Below are 18,362 nucleotides of genomic sequence, written 5' to 3'. Positions count from 1 at the left end.
GTAAACAAAATATATTTTATCCACCACCAGCCTAAATTAACAATATCAAAGAAACCAGATTCAAAATTAGAGCAAGTGTTCAATTAACAATTTTCCCTTTAATTCCCATGTTTAAACCTTACAATTACCTCAATATATCCTATTAATAACTCAGCTTTACACCTTGCTCTCCTTTAACCTATTCTCAACCTCTAAAAACGTCTTTCTGGAGCTCATTGTCTATATTTTCTTAATGTATAGTCTCCAAGAAAGCTCATTTAATTCACTTTATATATTTTACTTTAAAACGTCTTCCGTTCAGGCTCATTGTCATAAATAAACAAACCCCTCATTTTATTGAGGTTCATATTCTTTAAATAACTGTCCTTGAACGAAGCTCATAAATTTATACCATTACAAATTTCTGTCCCTATTAATTTCTAAATCTCTCTTTCTGACACTTTCCGTTCTTTTTAAACACACTCTCTCACTGACACTCTAAAAACAGAGATGTCCTTTCCCCCCTTTTCTCTAAACACACTCACATAAAATTTATGGCACAGTCAAAAACAACCGCAGAAGAAAAGGGGGTTGATCAGTCCCCCACTTTCTCCATTCTCTCCCAAAAAAAAATTCTTTCAGCTGACACACACACACACATACACATACACAGCAAGACACACCTCTATCGCCCTCTAGCGAGCAGAGACATACACAACAGTCATGCAAATAGCCCCAAAAAATAACACAGCCTCTTAGAACATAGAACACACTAATACACAATCAGGTTGCATTAAAATACACTTCAAACCGTGGCGGGAACAACTTCCGCTCTTATTAATACACTTCAAAGGGAACCACCCCTTTCGGACGGCCTTCCCGACCGGGCAATTAACTGGACACCTCGTCAGGTTCCAGTGGAGGACGCCACTACTCAGTTTGAAGATGGGAACCAATCATCCATCTATTCCATATTAAATTCCATTATAAATTCCATGATGGGCACAACATCCATCTAAACCATTATAAATTCCATTTTTAATTCCATAACCAAGCAACCCCAAATGTATAAACCAATAACAAATTATAAAAACATAATTAAAATAAATAGATTTGCTCATTACCTCACTCCAGACCGCCTTCAGACCTCCGCACCACTCTGATTTAGAATTTCCAATATGCAGAATTTGAATAAAACAGGGTCTGCTCACCCACCTCAATAAATTGCGGCCGCGAGTGGAAAGGAGTCCGAAGTCGGTCTTGTTCTCACACTTCCGCACGTCCGGGGTCACCAATTGAAGAATTAAATGTTCTTTTTGGACCGTTCCCAAAGTAATTAAAATTTAGAAGATCTCCAAAAGATCCAAAATACACCCTCTCTCCTGAGGGAGGCGTGCTCGTTCCGGAAGCGTTACAAATACCAGTCGAGTGAAGTTCAAAGCAAACCAAAGTATTTATTTCAATACTGGTACCAGGAGAACTAATACATAAGAAACGCAACCTAGCTTATTATCAAATAAATAAATGAACAATTCATAAGAAAAAAAAAATCAATCAGTAATAAATAAATAAAATGAAAATAATAAAAATGATAATAATAATACAGCAGATATAGAACACTGAAGAAACCACATATAGTTGCTGACTAGAGAAATGTAATTATTATTATTCAGATTCAAACATCTGTATTAACAGTTCTTTAACCTTTAACTTTCTGAACATGAATGGAACATTGAACATAAACAGTTATGAACATGGCTTCTTCTGCCTACTTCTTACTGCTAGAGATCTGGCAGCACTTCCTCTTGCAGAGCCTATTTTGAGGAACTCGGAACACTGAGAAGGTGCTTCTCTATTCCGGCGGATCGGAGGGAGAGAGAAGCCCTGGGTTGGGAAGGAGCCACCTCCTGTCTCTCTCTCTCTCCTCACTTCACGTTGTTTACATCAATAGAGGGAAAATTGAATTCGGGCCAAAAGTTTTATTTGAGAGAGAGAGCGCTTTGGATCTCCGTTGACCCGGCTATACAAGCGCTGATGCACAGATCATAGGAGGATAAAAATAATTCAGCAGAAGGTGGGACGTGTAAACCAGAGGGTGGGAAAGTCCCCACCATCCCCACCGGCAAATCGCACCCTGAATATATCCCACCGTGATTGGTAGGTTCGTTCAGCTCCGCACACAACACTGAAAAGTGCCAATCATATCAAACTCGTGCGCTAACATTAAACTTTCATATTAAGGTGGGACCACAAACTATCGTCCTGAGGGCCGCAGTTGGCCCGTGGGCCGCGAGCTTGAGACCCCTGATCTACATACTGTAGAAGTGTACCTGGGAAAGAGAGCTTAGCTAAGTTATCCCTCAGGGCTTTATTGAAAAAAGATGGGGACTCAGCGTATCCTTGTGGGACACGTGTGAATGTGTATGATTTCCCTTAAAAAGCAAACCAAAATTGAGAGTCTTTGTGCACTTTCAGACTGAAAAAAGCATTTGCCAAATCTATCACTGAGAACATGCTCGAGCATGAATAGCCTTGTTTACTGCTTGCAAGTCTTGAACAAAGCACCAAAGCGTTTTCCTGGAGCTGTGGATTTTTTTAAAGGCCAAACTGGAGATCTACATGGTGAGTCCGGGCATTATATAATAATCCCTCTTCCTGGAGCTCCTTTCATAAGACCAACATCATATTTGCCTTTGGACCACAGCCAAGGCTCTATTGCATCTAGAAAATCTGCTTCGTTTGTGATGCTGATTTACTGGGACAAAAGTGACATTTTAGCTTGGGCCGAGAATGACAAATTTACTGTTGTTCTATATGTTTTGGATGTCTCTGGATATTCCTCATTTTCAATTTCACTAAGTTGCCAATCAGTGATTGTTAAACAAGTTAAAATGACATTTGACATGTCTTTCCATTGTTTATTTTTTCCCTTTGCTAAGGAAATGTGAAACCATTGACTCTGATCTGGGGTTAAATTTACTGCACAGCCGGGCCATTGCTCTCCAGCAAATTGGGTGGTTGCAGAGACTAACACATTGTCTCTACCTTGGAACACACATATTTGTTCCATATCAATAAATGGTTTGGGGTGTAAGGCCCCTGTATTTAGAACAGGAATTGTAGCCCCAGCGTCAACTAAAAAAGTAAAAATCTGTAAATCATTTGTCGGCAAGGCAGAGGGTTTTGTTAGAAGCATGTGATAATTTAAAACAATCTTGCCAGTATCCAGATGTGTGTGTGTTCATGCCTCCTCTTCCTCCAACTGTGTGTCTCTTGCCTACTGTTTCTCAGGACAATTAACAGCAATGTGTCCCGTTTCATTACAGTTGTAACACTTGTATTGAGAGAAGTCTCTGAAGCCAGTGCCACCTCTTCCACATCCTCTACCTCTCCCTCGCCGTCTTCCTCTTCTTTTGTCTCCTCTGAAACCAGCTTTTGCCACCTCCAGCACAGCACACTGCAGTTGGTGCTGCTAGTTTTCTCTCTTTTGTTGTCCTGTCTTCATGTTCTCATTCAGTCTTTTATCGACATGCACTGCAAAGGCAAGGACGGTCTGTAGTCTTCCTGTGTCCACTTCCACACAATTATCTCTCACCTTTGTCTGAATGTCGGATTTCAAACCACTTAGGACGCGTTCTTTTAAGTGGCTTTCCCACAGGCTCATGTCGTTTCCGGGATGGTCAGCGGGTTTCTGAAGTCCGGAGTGAGCTCTGTGGATTTGTTCCAGTTCATGTAGATAATCAACGACAGTATGTCCTTCTTTCTGCTTGCACTGAGACAGTTTCAGTCTAACTGGAAATTCTGCTTCGATTCTTGTATGAGGGCAGCCACTGCGACTTGAAAGGGTGATCCAGAGTGCCCCCCATACTGTATGTCTTCAGGAAAAGGAAGATTCTCTTGTACTTTAGTCTATTCCAGTTTCATCTTGTGTGCACATGCCTTTGTCAGTTCATTCACAGAGGGTTTTCACCCATTCACAAAAAGCTTCAGCTTGACTACAAACTTTGGTCCTCCCTCTGAAATCGGTGGGAGATCTTCACATACAGTGTTTGTGTTCTATTGTCCATGGTCTAAAAACATAATCTGCCCCATTAGGTCCCATCACCTGGATACTCTGCATTTGAAGAGAGGTGCTGGGTCCCTCTGGGCTTTCCTAAGGTGGTGCAGTGGGAGGAGGTCTTGCTTCTTTCTTTTTGCTGCCTCTTTCTTCCAGCTCTCTGATTTGCTCCTCCAGGACTTCAGCACATTGCTGTAAATGTTCAAATTCTTCATCCTTTTGCAGTCGGAGGAAGATTCCTCTCGTCTTCATCCCTTTTACCACTTTGGTGTGGGGCTTAGCTTTTGGGGGCCGGGGAGTAGCTGAGGTTAGAGGAGGGTTGATAACGACTTCATTGCCAGCATTCTCTTCTCCCTCTTCTGCTGTTTCATCTGCATCATTATTTGGCTCAGGAGAAGGAGGAGGCCAATCATCCAGGGATTCTTTCTGCAAATTCAAAAACTGACCAGAGATTACTGTTTATTTTTTAGGTGAGGTGTCTGATGTGTGCTTACGTGCCTGGGCCTTTTCCTTATCTGCCTCTTTTTGCGCTGCCTGTCTCCACTTCCCATAAGCATGCCAATTTGGTTTCCATGGGAAATTCTCTGGTCTATTTTTTATTTTGTTACTATTACAATGTTCTTCAGCTTTATCATACCTGCCTTCTTGAGCTTGTAATTGTTGTTTAAAGTTGACCAGTTCATTTATATTTAATGTCCCCTCGGGGGAAAGTGGCAGTATTTTACCCATTCATCTAATTGAACGCAGCTATCTGGTTCCCTTTGTTTCATGCCCTCTATTAATTCACCAAAAGGAGGTTCATTGCAATGCACTATTGGGGCTGGGAAAGGTTTCCCTTTCCCTCCCTTTGAATTACCTTGACCCATTTCTGAGATTCTTGGAGCGACCAAGAATTGAATACCTTCACACAGACAGTATTCTACTGTTGTCACACGTATAAGCTACTTCTGAAATGCAAGATACTCACCAAGGAACTTTGAAAAAAAGTTTTCAACCACCAGGTTCTTTCCCGAATTTCAGCATGTCATGGGAGGTCAGTCTGTGTCCCGTTCCTCAAACAGGTGAGATGGGGTTCAAGGGGTGATCAGTCCCTTTCCACTAGAAACACCTCCACTCCAAAACAGGGTCAAATCCTGCCAACAACACCAAATTGTGGTGGAGAAAATAAATACAAGTATTAAGAATTGAAATCTAACAGAGCATTAGCAATCAGAATGTAGTTTATTAACCTTAAGGTGGTCAACACACAATAGCACAGAGTACTATATGAATGTGGACAAAGAAGATGTTTTCACATAGAGATTATATATGACGTTTATATGTTATAAGCATAAGATAATCACTCTAAGTTTTTGCAAGCTTAGTTTCCTTAGAGACATCTCAGTTTGATATACAAGATGAGGGACAGAATGTTTTGTTCTGATAAAGCACTGACCTCGAAACTGACCTGAAATATACTTAGTTTGTGAGTTCTGTTGAAGATTAGAAATGAATATACAGACAAAACAAGCAGACAGGGTCTTTCAACAGAGACATATAAAATTTCCATTACAGACCAGGTTAGGTTTAAATGAGTCAAGATCCAGAGTTACACCAAGGTGAAATTTCAGATGCAATGAACAGTGAATTCTCAAACAGTCTGTGAGCTCATGTTCACCAGTAGACATCAGGCTGTAGAGCAAGTCAGTCATACTGAGGTTCAAGTGGTGATCCATTATCAATTATACAATGATAAAATGCAGGGATGTGACTGGAAACCTAAGATTCAAACGTGGGAAGATTAGTACATTTTAGCCTGGGGTTGCAGAAACCAATCACATTCCCAAGAAAGCGAGTGAGAAGAGAAGAGGACCCAGCACTGAGCCCTGAGTAGCACTAGTGGAGATGTGGATCCTCTTCATGTTAGCTGATAGAACCGCTCTTCCACATATGATAAGAACCATTTCTTTACAATGCTATTGCTTCCTTCTTTGGAAAGAATGGAAAGGATTGTATTTTGGTTAATTATAGCAAAGGCAGCAGAAAAATCCAGAAGAATGACAATGCAGATGCTCTGGCAGGATGAAGTTTCACTCAGTACTGTAAAAGCAACTTCTATGGGACAGCAATTCTATGGAGCGACACTTGATAGTTAAGGTTGGAAGCATTTAATAACCGTAGGTGCTGTTCAAGATTCCTAGAAGCTTTCATGAGCAGCTAAATCCTAATGTAGATCTTGATACTCAGCTGGATCCAGAGACAGTAAAATTGTTGACATCCCTAAAAGATCTAATGAATTAAATCTAATTTAAGTTTTTATTATTTTAGGTGGTAAAGTTCACTTGGAAGTTTAAGAGTTAAATGGGTCAAGTATCAATTTCTGTTTCTCAGGTGTATAATGTGAGGTGACATACAGGCCAAATTCGCTTAGTCATCAATCAGTATGAAACAGACCACAGAATATAGCAATGAAGTGTAACATAAAAAAATATTTAAGACTGGTCACTTCTTAAATTTAACTGAACATAATTCTCTACGTTTTTAATAAGGGGTGACAAAATACAGTGCTTCAAATATTTTCCACCAAAAACGGATATATATTTATGAATATTATGAAAAGTATAAATGCATAAACAGATTTATTATAGCAAGTTTTATATAGTAGGAGAACTGATCATCTTGCCAATTAATCATAGCTGTTCCTCTGAAAATGTAAATTTTAATCAGTCAAAGATTTAATGAATAATGATTGCAATGTATAAACTCTGATTTATAGATTCTTGTACTTTCAGGGTAAACTCTCTGGTTTGTGTGGAAACTTTGATTTAAAAACTGTGAATGAAATGAAGACACCAGACAACATGGATTCAGCAACACCATTGGAGTTTGGGAACAGCTGGACAGCAGCCAGTGTAAGTTAAACAAACACTCAGTTGCAAATATAATGTTACCTTTCCATGCAAATGTTGTAATAAACACTGTTTTGTCACAAGAAAGTAGATAAAAGTAGATAAAGCCTGCCTGCTAATTGCTAAATATAATTGGTGATGTAAAGACAATATGTTATTTGTTCTATTTGATATGATTTCATAAATGATATGTAGGGGCCTCTGGATTCATCCATTAAATGGTAATTAGAAATCCTAAGAATTACTTCTTATGCCATCCTTCAAGACTGTTAGGTAATACTCTCAGCAGCACCCAAACTCTTTCTGAAGGAGAAGATCTCAGTGTTAATAGATCTGGAACATTAGGGATTACCTCAACCACCACTAATTGCAGCATCCACTTGGATGGTATGATGGCACCCAATCAATCCCAGTACCCTTACCACACAATTATTAGTTAGAGAGGAGTCTAGAGGGAATTACTGTTGCACTGTCCATTAAACTATCATTCAGGCTACCAGATAGAATTTATAGTAATTGTAAACCACACTGTCACGCCCTTGTCCTGTTGTGTCTGTTTTCCCCACCATGTGCTAAGTGAGTGTTTGTTTTTGTTCATGTCTCTGCCCTAGTCCCGCCTTTCTTCCTCCTCCTCGTCAGTGTTATTTGTAATCCTGCCCCTTCGTTATCTTTTCCAGGTGTCCTTTGTCTGTGTTATGTATATAAGTTCCCATGTGTCACTTGCTGTTTGTCAGTCATTTGTTTCCTATGTGATGTTGCCCAGTCTAGTCTGTCTGTTTTTGCTATTACTCGTTTCGTTTCCTATCATCATGCTGCCCAGTCTAGTATGTCCCTGCTGTTCCTTGTTTCGTTTTCTCTGTTGTTATTTCCCCTGTTGTTGTTTTTACTCTGTCCAGTCTCTGTTGTTTTGTCTTGTTTGGTCCTTGTTTTAGTTTGCTCTCCACCTTCGTTTTGTGTTACCCTAGTCTGTCTTTGTTTTGTTATTTATTGTTTTATAAAGTCTGTGTTTTAACAAGTGCGTCCGCCTCCGTCAGTCTGCCCCATGATCCTGACACACACCTTTTATGCTTTTAATTAAAAAATAAACTGGCTATATTTAAAGGTCAATGTATATATAATATATCAAAAAAGGATTCTGAAAAACATGTAATTTAAAACTTAAAAAAAAAATTTTTTTTAATGTAATGTAAAAACATGTAAACATTAAATAAACCAGTATTCAGAAATAATGTGCTTGGTTTTTACATCTAGGAAGTGGTCTCAGTGATGGAAGCCAACTTTTCCCTTGCAGATGAGCTCATTCTAAATTGAGCTTACTTTGTGTTAAGAATACCTGTATTCATTTCTAAATCCTGTTTGCAAAACCAGCGTGAATTTTAATTGTGTTATCTTTTTATGAGGCTTCAGACAGGCCCAACAACTTATGCAATGTCCCTATTATTGAGAGGTTTGTCCTTGCTTATGCTACATTCATCTATGGCCAGATGTCTGGGAAACCATAATAGGCCTTGCTTCAGTTTTCTAGGTGGTTTGCCATCCAAGTAGCAGATGTACAAGAATTAATATTCTTGAGCTTTCATTTTGATTCTTGGAGGAAAAAAATGCTAGCCTTCACCTTTCTACAATGGTATCACCAACCTAGCTAGCAAGTGGAATTGGCAAGGGCTAAGTAACTTAACATATAGTTTCATTTTAAATGTATTTAAAATATATTTTAATAAAGGTATTTTGAAACCGTCTGTGTGTGCGCACTCACTTGCACATTCATGTCTTTAGTGTGTTAACAGTCCTGACATAAGACACCCATGCAGTTTGAATCCTCTGCATGAACCCATTGCTAAGAGGCAATGTTTAATTCTGCTCAGCGAAATGTTTCAAGTCTGTCACCCAGTGGTGAGTGTATGAATTGTAGTCATGTAGTTATGAGATTTAACTGTACTTTAAATTTACTGAAGTTCTTGAAATACGCCTAATATGTGTTATGTTCTGTAGGTGGATGTCACATGGTTCTATATGAACTGCCTGGCAGACACATGTGTCTGTAGCCGTGGTGGAGATTGTGAGTGCTTCTGTACAAGTTTGGCAGCATATGCTCAACACTGCTGCCATCAGGGAATAATTATTGATTGGCGCTCCCCCTCACTCTGCCGTGAGTAACTGTAAAAGGGATCTGATTTTGTGGTCTAACTCATATACAATTACTAGAAATACTAATGGTTTTCCTAAAATTAGTTTTCCAAAATAAAACAGACTATAATTATTAAAGGGCAGATATAAGATGTAAATATAAGCGTATCTCAATATTAATAAAGTAGCACAAAAGGCAGAACTTTCCAGAATGCCTAACAGTTGTGTTTCTATTAATTACCTCAATGTTTTATTAAAAAAAGAAATAGGTTTCTTGCCCTATAAACTGTCACAAATTATCTTTATCAATGGGAGTTTTGCATATATTTGTTCTGTATACCATCAGAAATTTATTACATATCTTTGCATATGTTTTGGTTGTCTGCCTCATTGTTCTCTTTGGAACTGCTACAATAATGACATTTACTGGTTAGAGAGTGATGAAGGAAAATACTTGTTTATAGAAGGAGTTAATTACAGATCTAAGAATAAAAATAGCCGCAAGCGGCGATTATAGGGGGCCAAGCAAGACATGGCATTACTTGGCACCATGGGTTTCACTGCAACTCTTTTTGCTTTAACTGATTTTTTTTCTGATTTGGATACACCTGTGAAATTTTCAACATGTGACATTTTGCATTGAAAATGCTTCAGTTCAGCACATCACCCAGCTGCTGGATTTGAACCCAAGACCATTCAGTTACAAAGCCACCTGCTATCAGGTAGCATTACTTGCATGCTTGGCGTTTCACTTCATTCATTATACTATTAAAATTTTGAATCAATATGTAGTCATGCATGAATATATTTATCATTTCAGAGTAGCAATTTTTGAAGTAATTCCATCAAAATGTACTTCATTCATGTTCAATTTGTGACACTTTTTCATTGCACTCTTTTAATGTTGGGATGAATAAGGATTCATGCATGAAACGCACCAAACTAAACAGCCAGAGGATTCAAACCACTGACTAGAGGCATTCAAAGTAAATCACTAAAAGCTTGCACCACAGCCTTTCTCAATCATTCATTACACTGTTTGGCACTGAATATCAGTAAGGAATCAAGCACAAATTCAGTTATTGTTTAAGATTTTGCAATTCCTATAAGCATTGGAAGTATTTTGATTCTAACACCTTCCTGTAACGTACTCTACATATAACACTCTCACGGAAACCTAATTTTTCAATCACTGTGGCCCAGCTCAGGATTCAAACCCTGAACCCATGGGTCAGGAGGAAGTTGCTCTGAGGTTAAGCCACAAGTGACTTCTGCAGAGCCCCATTTTGAGCATCTTGAAAGGGTGGAGTAATATGGAAACAAGCTAAATTTTATTGTTTGGTCTGGGCAAACTTTTTTTATGCAGGGGAAAAAAAGGAATTTACTCAACATTTCAGTTTTGTGGTATTAATAGCAAGAATAAAACACCCTATCAGAACATTGCAGCATGCAATACACTGAAGTTCTCATGGACTACTAACTATCATCACCAGTAGATTGACCAGAGGAGGATGGGTCACCCCTTGTGAGCCTTGGTTCCTCCCAAGGTTTCTTCCTCAGCTGGGGGAGTTTTTCCTTGCCACTGTCGCCCCTGGCTTGCTCACTTGAGGGTATAACATTTGTCTTTACATTTCATGTCAAATCTTGTCTTACTGGAATTCTGTGAAGCTGCTTTGTGACAACATCAGTTGTGAAAAGCGCTATATAAATAAATTTGATTTGATTTGATTTGATGCAAGGTCCTCACAGCATTCATAAAAGCGTTTTTCTGTAACAGCAGTCCAGCTTGTGATTCGAACCCCAAACATATGGGTCACGAAAGCAGTTGCTTGCATGTTATGCCACAAGGGAACTGTGAATATCTAGTCTCATCTTGAGCCTCTTTAAATGGTGGAGTAATATGGAACCAAGCACCATTGCTGCAAGCATTTCAAATATTTTGAAATATTAGCATTATAAATAATTATACAAAATGGGCCAAACTGTTTCTCTAAAGTGCAAACATCAGGCTGATTGAGGTAATTTAATTTAGTAGTGGGAGAAGAGTACTACTAGTTGACCATGTTTCATGTCTCTACATCTTATGGATTGCTCTGTGCTAACTGTTTTATGCAAGGAAAAAATAGGAATTTATTCATCATTTCAGGATTGTGGTGTTATTAGCAAGAATAAAACACCTTGCCAGAACATTGCAGCACACAGATCTAACTGCATTCATGAAAGCATTTTTCTGTCACTGCGGCCCAGCTTGGGACTCAAACCCCAATCCTATGGGTCAAGGAGGCAGTTGCTTATATGTCACGCCACAAAGGACCTGTGAACACCTACCACATTTTGAGCCTGTTTAAATGGTGGAGTAATATGGAATAAAGCATCATTTTTGCAAGCATTTCAAATATTTCAAATTGTTATCATTATAACAAAATGCTTATGAAAATTTATTTAACATTCTGTTTCAGGCTGATATTGGGGAAATGGGTTTTAAATTTCATCACAATTTGAACATCAAAAGTAAAGTCATAGAAGCAGTTAAAAACACCCAACACCACACTGATTAATTGTTGTACTCCAGTCAAAAGATGCAAAAATCTCAACAATTTTTTGATAATTATTTACTTTGAGACTCCACAGATTATTTTAATACAAGGTTTGAACATATATGGTGAAAGCCCAGTGACTAGTTCGAAATGGGCATTTTTCAAACTCTCATGAGCTGAACAAAAACTAGACTTTTATAATGGACATGTATATACAAAATTGTCAAGCTTGGTGCACTGTATAAAATGACATAAAACATTTGTGCACAAGGTAAAGACAGAAGTTGTTATGCTTGGTTTTTCTGAATAGCGCCACCTTGAGGTTGATAGACATGAAATTTAACAGGCTATTAAAACATGAGGAAATATATATATACCTATCGAATTTCATGACGATTGGGCTATGTTAAGTCTCCCAAATAGCTTTTATAAACTAATTGGCTAATGGTGGCCATATTTTTCAATTGAACGTGTTGCCCTTAATGGACTGGTCAACAGGTAACTCATGGATGCACCATGGAAGGTTACATTTCAGTAGGACCATCTGAGAAACAGATTTTTGGATTTTACAGCGCCCCCTATGGGTTAACTGACACGGCATTTGGATGGGTTCCACAGAATCATGTGCCTAACAAGAATTCTAAATTTTATTAGCATATGAGCCAGCGATCCTGATCTATAGCCATTTATGTGAAATAAGCTCCGCCCCAGAGGGACTAATTGGCATGTGGCCGCCATATTGTTGACAAATTTCTAATTTAATTTGATCATTTTTAATCAAGAGACTCCCCTGAACATTTTGATATCTATATTGTTGGGGTATTTAAAAAAATTTAGGACTAGTAGAAAAATTATGGTTTTGTGGATTTTGCCAAATATGGCAGTGGTGGATGTGGGAGGAGCTAAACACACCCAATGAGGCAAAAATGCAAAAAACTTGAATGAACAAAATGGAGTAAGAATTTTCAGTCTAGTAGGTACTGTTTAAGAGATATGGGCCAAAACGTAAAACATTGCTCTATAGCGCCACCATCAGGCTGATTGGAATCATTTCATTTGCCTGAGTAGTGGGTGACCAACTGCACCTACCTTCCAAATATGGGGTCTGGATGACTTATGGTTTGGGCTCCACAAACTGTTTTAGTGGAGAAGAAAAAAAAAATAATAATAATAAAATATAGCCGCAAGCGGCAATTAACGTGGTTCTCGCAGAATAGGCCTGTTTGGAAGCACTAGGCCTACATCGTTGACATGGTACCTTTTAAAATCATGTCCTTAAGTAGAATCTGAAATTTGAAACCATTTGAATAAAGTATGGAAGAGTTACAGACGTTCAAGTAAAACATGCAATAAGCCGAAGAGGTTCATTTGCATATGGAGGCCATCTTGAATCGAAATGTCAACATTCATTCTATAATTACCCAGGGACAGACTCATGTGAACATTTTGGCACCAAGCTCAAGAGAATTGGACAAAAATTTACAGTCTTTAAGTAAATTTTAAGTTTAGCTAATTATGCAAATTAGCTCGAAATCTACGTGGGCGGAGCTAAATAGTCCAAATGGCAGATTAGTTTGACTTAATCAAAGGAATCAGGGAAAAAATGATTTTGTCTCTAGGCCTTAGGGTGTAGGAGGTGTAGACCTAAACACGTATCCCTTTGCTATAGCGCCACCATCTGGCCAAAGAGTGTCATTTTCCTTGGCTGAGTCATGTCACACCTGTTGTACCTTGCTGGCAAGTGAGGTGTTTCTGGGCCTTATGGTCTTTGCTCCACATTGCATTTTGCCTCAGATCCACTGTAGTTCAACATCACAATGTAAAGTGTTAGACTGCCATCTGCTGGTGAGAAATAACTACTTTCCTTTACTTTTAGATCAGCCATGAGAGCACATACAGAATTTTTGAGCGTGTACTTCTATGTGGATATAGGCCTAAAATGGACATATGTGGTATCAGCTGAATCCTAAGAATCTGAACTTTAATAATTATCAAAAAAAATTTGCACTTTTATTACTATGTAGCTTATAGGACCCTCCCAAAATGAGAGATCCAGCATGTATTCCACAAGTCAAATATATGCTATATATGTACAGATATATACACCTATAACTCAAAAACGCTTTCCCAAAAAGATTTCAAAACTTCACATGCTTGATCAGTCTAAGGAGCAGGTGTCATAATTAAATTGTGGTGCCACTGAAATCCTAGGTGGCGCTATAACAGAAAAAAAGTCTTTTAATCAGTTATTGTCTAATTGTAGCGCCCCCTTTGAGTGGATTTAGGTCATAATTCACATGTTCACTCAGAGTATGGTCCTACATAAGTCCTAGAAGTTTGGTCTGGATTGGGCTTCTTTTCTTGGAGTTATAGATGAAAGAACCTATAAAGCTGCTCACGCTTCAATTTATTGACATGTTGTAACAACACATTGTTAAAAAGTCATACTGTTTTTTTAAAGATTATTTACCTACAGACTCTACAGATTCCAACAACACCAATTGTTTGGCAGTAGAATCAGATTCCATGGACTTGTTCGAAAACCTCAGTTTTCAAACAACTGGCCATTGAGAAAAAACAATACATTTTTTGACAACACTTGCTATTACAAATTTGTGAGGAGCTATGCAGAGTACAGAGTCAAGCAACCTGCATGTCAATATGCTTAATTTTCTCTGATATATTACATATTTTCTTGTTATAGCGCCCCCTAGTGGCTATCGTCACGAAACGTCTTCTGCTCTTAGGAAGTGCCTCCATGGACATGCCAGTCAAGTATCATAATGATTGACCTTTGTCAAGCTTGTCAGGGAGCTGCTGAGTTCTGATTGGCCGATGACGTTACAATTTGGCGAGAATCAACTTGTCCTTTATTTTCCCCTTAGAGCCTTGCCTAAAGCAGCTGTATGCCAAGCGGCGGACCGATCGGACTTGCGGATGCTGAGATATGAATTTCTATTATTTAGAGCACCCCCTATGTGAATGTTCGCACCACCGACGACATGCTACCTCAAAATCAAGTCCCTAAACAGAATCTGAAATTGCAACCCATTTGAGTAAAGTATGCAGAAGTAACAGCTGTTCATGTAAAAAGTGCGATAAGCCGATAAGGTTCATTTGCATATGGCAGCTACATTGAATTGAAATGTCAACGTTTTTTTTGATGATTATTAAGCTTCAGACTCCTGCGAACGTTTTGACACCAAGCTCAAGAAAATTGGACAAAAATCCACCGACTAGTACGCAAAAGTAGGTTTTGCAAATTATGCAAAATAGCAAAAAATCTAAGTGGGCGGAGCTTAGTGGTTGTATCGACCTTTTTGATTCGGCAGGACCCAAGGAATCAGCGGGAAAAAAAATTTCGTCTCTACGCCTCACGTGGTAGAAGCCCCGCAAGAAAAGGCGTTGTCCTTCGCTGTAGCGCCCCCATGAGGCCAATCCGTCTGATTTTTTGCGCCTGAGTAGCGGGAGGGTTTACTACCTACTGGCCAAGCCTCAAGTCTGTAGGCCTTACGGTTTGGGCTGTGCGATCGTTTGTAGTGCAGAAAAAGAACCGGAAGAATAATAATAATAAATATAGCCGCAAGCGACAATTAACGGGGTTCTCGCAGAATAGGCCTGTTTGGAAACAATAGGCCTACATCGCTGATATGGTACCCTTAAAATCATGTCCTTAAGTAGAATCTGAAATTTGAACCCATTTGAATAAAGTATGGAGGAGTTACAGACGTTCAAGTAAAACTTGTGATAAGCCAAAGAGGTTCATCTGCATATGGAGGCCATCTTGAATCAAAATGTCAACATTGTTTCTATAATTACCTAATGTCAGACTCATGTGAATGTTTTGGCACCATGCTCAAGAGAATTGGACAAAAATGCACAGACTTATTGACAAAAGTATGCTTTGCATTTCGTGCTCGAACCCCTAAATATAGCTGCAAGCGGCAATGGCATGGTCCTAACACGAAGGGGCCTAATTGGGACCTTTGGCCAGTCTGAGAGGTCAATGAGGCCTTAGGACACATGAACCATTTAGGCCAAACAAGGTAAAAATGAATCTATGATTTTGTTATATCTTCAACTAGCAGCTAACATTTGGAAATGTCTCATGTACTTACGAAGTGCCCCATAGACACCCTGTAAATATTTCTTTATGATTGGGCCTTGTTGGGCCTTTCAAAGAGCTGCTGAAACCTCAGTGGCCAATGGCAGCCATTGTGTATAGTAAATATCAACAACAACATGGAATCGGATTAAGTACATCACTCACTAACTGCATGTCACGTGTCCATGAGGTGTCCATTAAAGCAAGGATCTGCACAATGAGGCCTTAGTGTTGGTGTAAGGAGCATCAGTACAGAGAGACCATAAGCAGTTTTGGACAGTGAGGTTTCACAAGTGCTAATGAACCATTTGTTTTAGTTTAGCAAAGGACATGATATGACTGGTGAGCACCGTTTTTAATTATGATAAATATTTTTGTTCATATGTTATGACTTTTGACCTGTACAGAGAAATAAGTTCTTGAATGTAGATGAACAAAGCAATATATGGTCTTAGAGTGCCACCTGCTGGTGAAACAATTTACTACTGTCCCATAGAGGAGCTGAGCTGTTACAAATGCACATACAGATTTTTCAATCAGGTACTGCTCTTTGAATATTTCACTCACTTGGACATATATGGTATCAGAGGAATCCTAAGGACCTGAACTTTAATTATTGATAATAAAATGTGGAACTTTCATCACTATGTGGCTTACAGGCCCCTCCCAATTACAGAAATCCAGCATGAACACAGAAACTGCACATAACATTTAATTGTGCAATTGTAGCTCTCCCTTTTGATGGATTTCTGTCATATTGTACATGCTCCTTCAAGGTAAGACTCTACATATGTATGTAAATTGTGGTCTTAATTGGGCTTCATTTGTTTGAGTTACAGCTGAAAGAATGTAAAAACTCAGCACACTTCGACTAATTGATTTATTGTTCCAACAGTGTGTCCAAATGTTGTACTTTTTGGATAATTATTTACCTACAGACTCTGCAGATTCCAACAAAGTCAATTGTTTTGGAATAGAGCCAAATTCCACGGACTAGTTCGAAAAAGTTCAATTTTGAACAACTGGTTATTGAGAAAAAACGATGCATTTTTTCACAACACTTGCAATTACAAAGTTGTTAGGCCATCTGCAGAGTATACAAAGCTGCAAACTGCGTGTCAATACACTTAATTTTTGCTTAGATATATCACATTTTCTTGATATAGCGCCACCTAGAGGCTATCGTTACGTAATTTTTTATGCACTTAGTAAGTGCCCCCAGGAACATACCAGTCAAGTCTCATGATGATTGGACCTTGTTAAGGTAGTCAAACAGCTGCTGAAAACTAATTGGCCGATGACGATCACAATTTTGCCCGAATCGCGTTGTCCTTAATTTTCCACTTATAGCTTTGCAAATAGAAGCAGCATGCCAAAGGATGGTTCAAACTGCCTTGCGGATGCTGAGATATACACTTGTAGCATTTACAGCGCCCCCTATATGAATATTGGCTCCTCCTTTGACTTGGTACCTCAGAATCATGCGAGTAAGTTGAATATGCAATTTGAACACATTTGAGTAAAGTATACAATTGTTATAAATTTTTAAGTAAAACAGACGAAGAGCCGGAGAGGTTCATTTGCATATGGCGGCCATCTTGAATCCGAATTCTAACATTTTTTGGATAATTATTAACCTCCAGACTCTTACAAACAATTTGGCACCATGCTCAACAGAATTGGACAAAAATCCACAGACTAGTTCGCAAAAGTAGGTTTTGCAAATTATGCAAAATAGCAAAAAATCTAAGTGGGCCGAGCTTAGTGGTTGTATCGACCTTTTTGATTCGGCAGGACCCAAGGAATCAGGGGGAAAAAAAATTTCGTCTCTACGCCACACGTGGTAGGAGCCCCGTAAGAAAAGGCGTTGTCCTTCGCTGTAGCGCCCCCATGAGGCCAATCATTCTGATTTTTTGCGCCTGAGTAGCGGGAGGGTTTACTACCTACTGACCAAGCCTCAAGTCTGTAGGCCTTACGGTTTGGGCTGTGCGATCGTTTGTAGTGCAGAAAAAGAACCGGAATAATAATAATAATAATAATAATAAAAATAAAAATCCTAACAATTATAATAGGGTTTCAAGCACTTCGTGCTCGAACCCCTAAATATAGCCGCAAGCGACAATTAACGGGGTTCTTGCAGAATAGGCCTGTTTGGAAAAAATAGGCCTACATCGCTGATATGGTACCCTTAAAATCATGTCCTTAAGTAGAATCTGAAATTTGAACCCATTTGAATAAAATATGGAGGAGTTACAGACGTTCAAGTAAAACATACGATAAGCCGAAGAGTTTCATTTGCACATGGCAGCCTTCTTGAATCGAAATGTCAACATTCATTCTATAATTAGACATGGTCAGACTCTTGTGAACGTTTTGGCACAAAGCTCAAGAGAATTGGACAAAAATTCACAGACTAGTGGAAAAAAGTAAGTTTAGCTAATTATGCATATTAGCTCAAAATCTAAGTGGGCGGAGGTAAATGGTCCAAATGGCAGATTAGTTTGAATTAAGCCAAGGAATCAGGGAAAAAAAAGATTTCGTCTCTAGGCCTTACGGTGTAGGAGATATAGACCTAAACGCGTATCCCTTTTCTATATCGCCACCATCTGGCCAAAGAGTGTCATTTTCCTTGGCTGAGTCATGTCATACCTGCTGTACCTTGCTGGCAA

At 38.9% G+C, this 18,362-nt stretch overlaps 1 protein-coding gene across 1 annotated transcript in view; it reads left to right on the top strand.

Moving 5' to 3' along the window:
* Positions 1-18,362, top strand: part of LOC136679069 (otogelin-like) — a 509,929-nt gene that overhangs the window by 306,531 nt on the left and 185,036 nt on the right. The window contains exons 28-30 of the mRNA XM_066657350.1: positions 6,808-6,927; positions 8,701-8,817; positions 8,917-9,073. Coding sequence (XP_066513447.1) covers positions 6,808-6,927; positions 8,701-8,817; positions 8,917-9,073 — 394 coding nt within the window. The remainder of the gene's footprint in view (positions 1-6,807; positions 6,928-8,700; positions 8,818-8,916; positions 9,074-18,362) is intronic.

The sequence above is a fragment of the Hoplias malabaricus genome, chromosome Y (genome assembly GCF_029633855.1).
Source record: "Hoplias malabaricus isolate fHopMal1 chromosome Y, fHopMal1.hap1, whole genome shotgun sequence".
NCBI classification, from domain to species: Eukaryota; Metazoa; Chordata; class Actinopteri; order Characiformes; family Erythrinidae; genus Hoplias; species Hoplias malabaricus.
The sequence above is the reverse complement of the archived record's forward strand: the minus strand, read 5'-3'. Positions and strand labels throughout refer to the sequence as shown.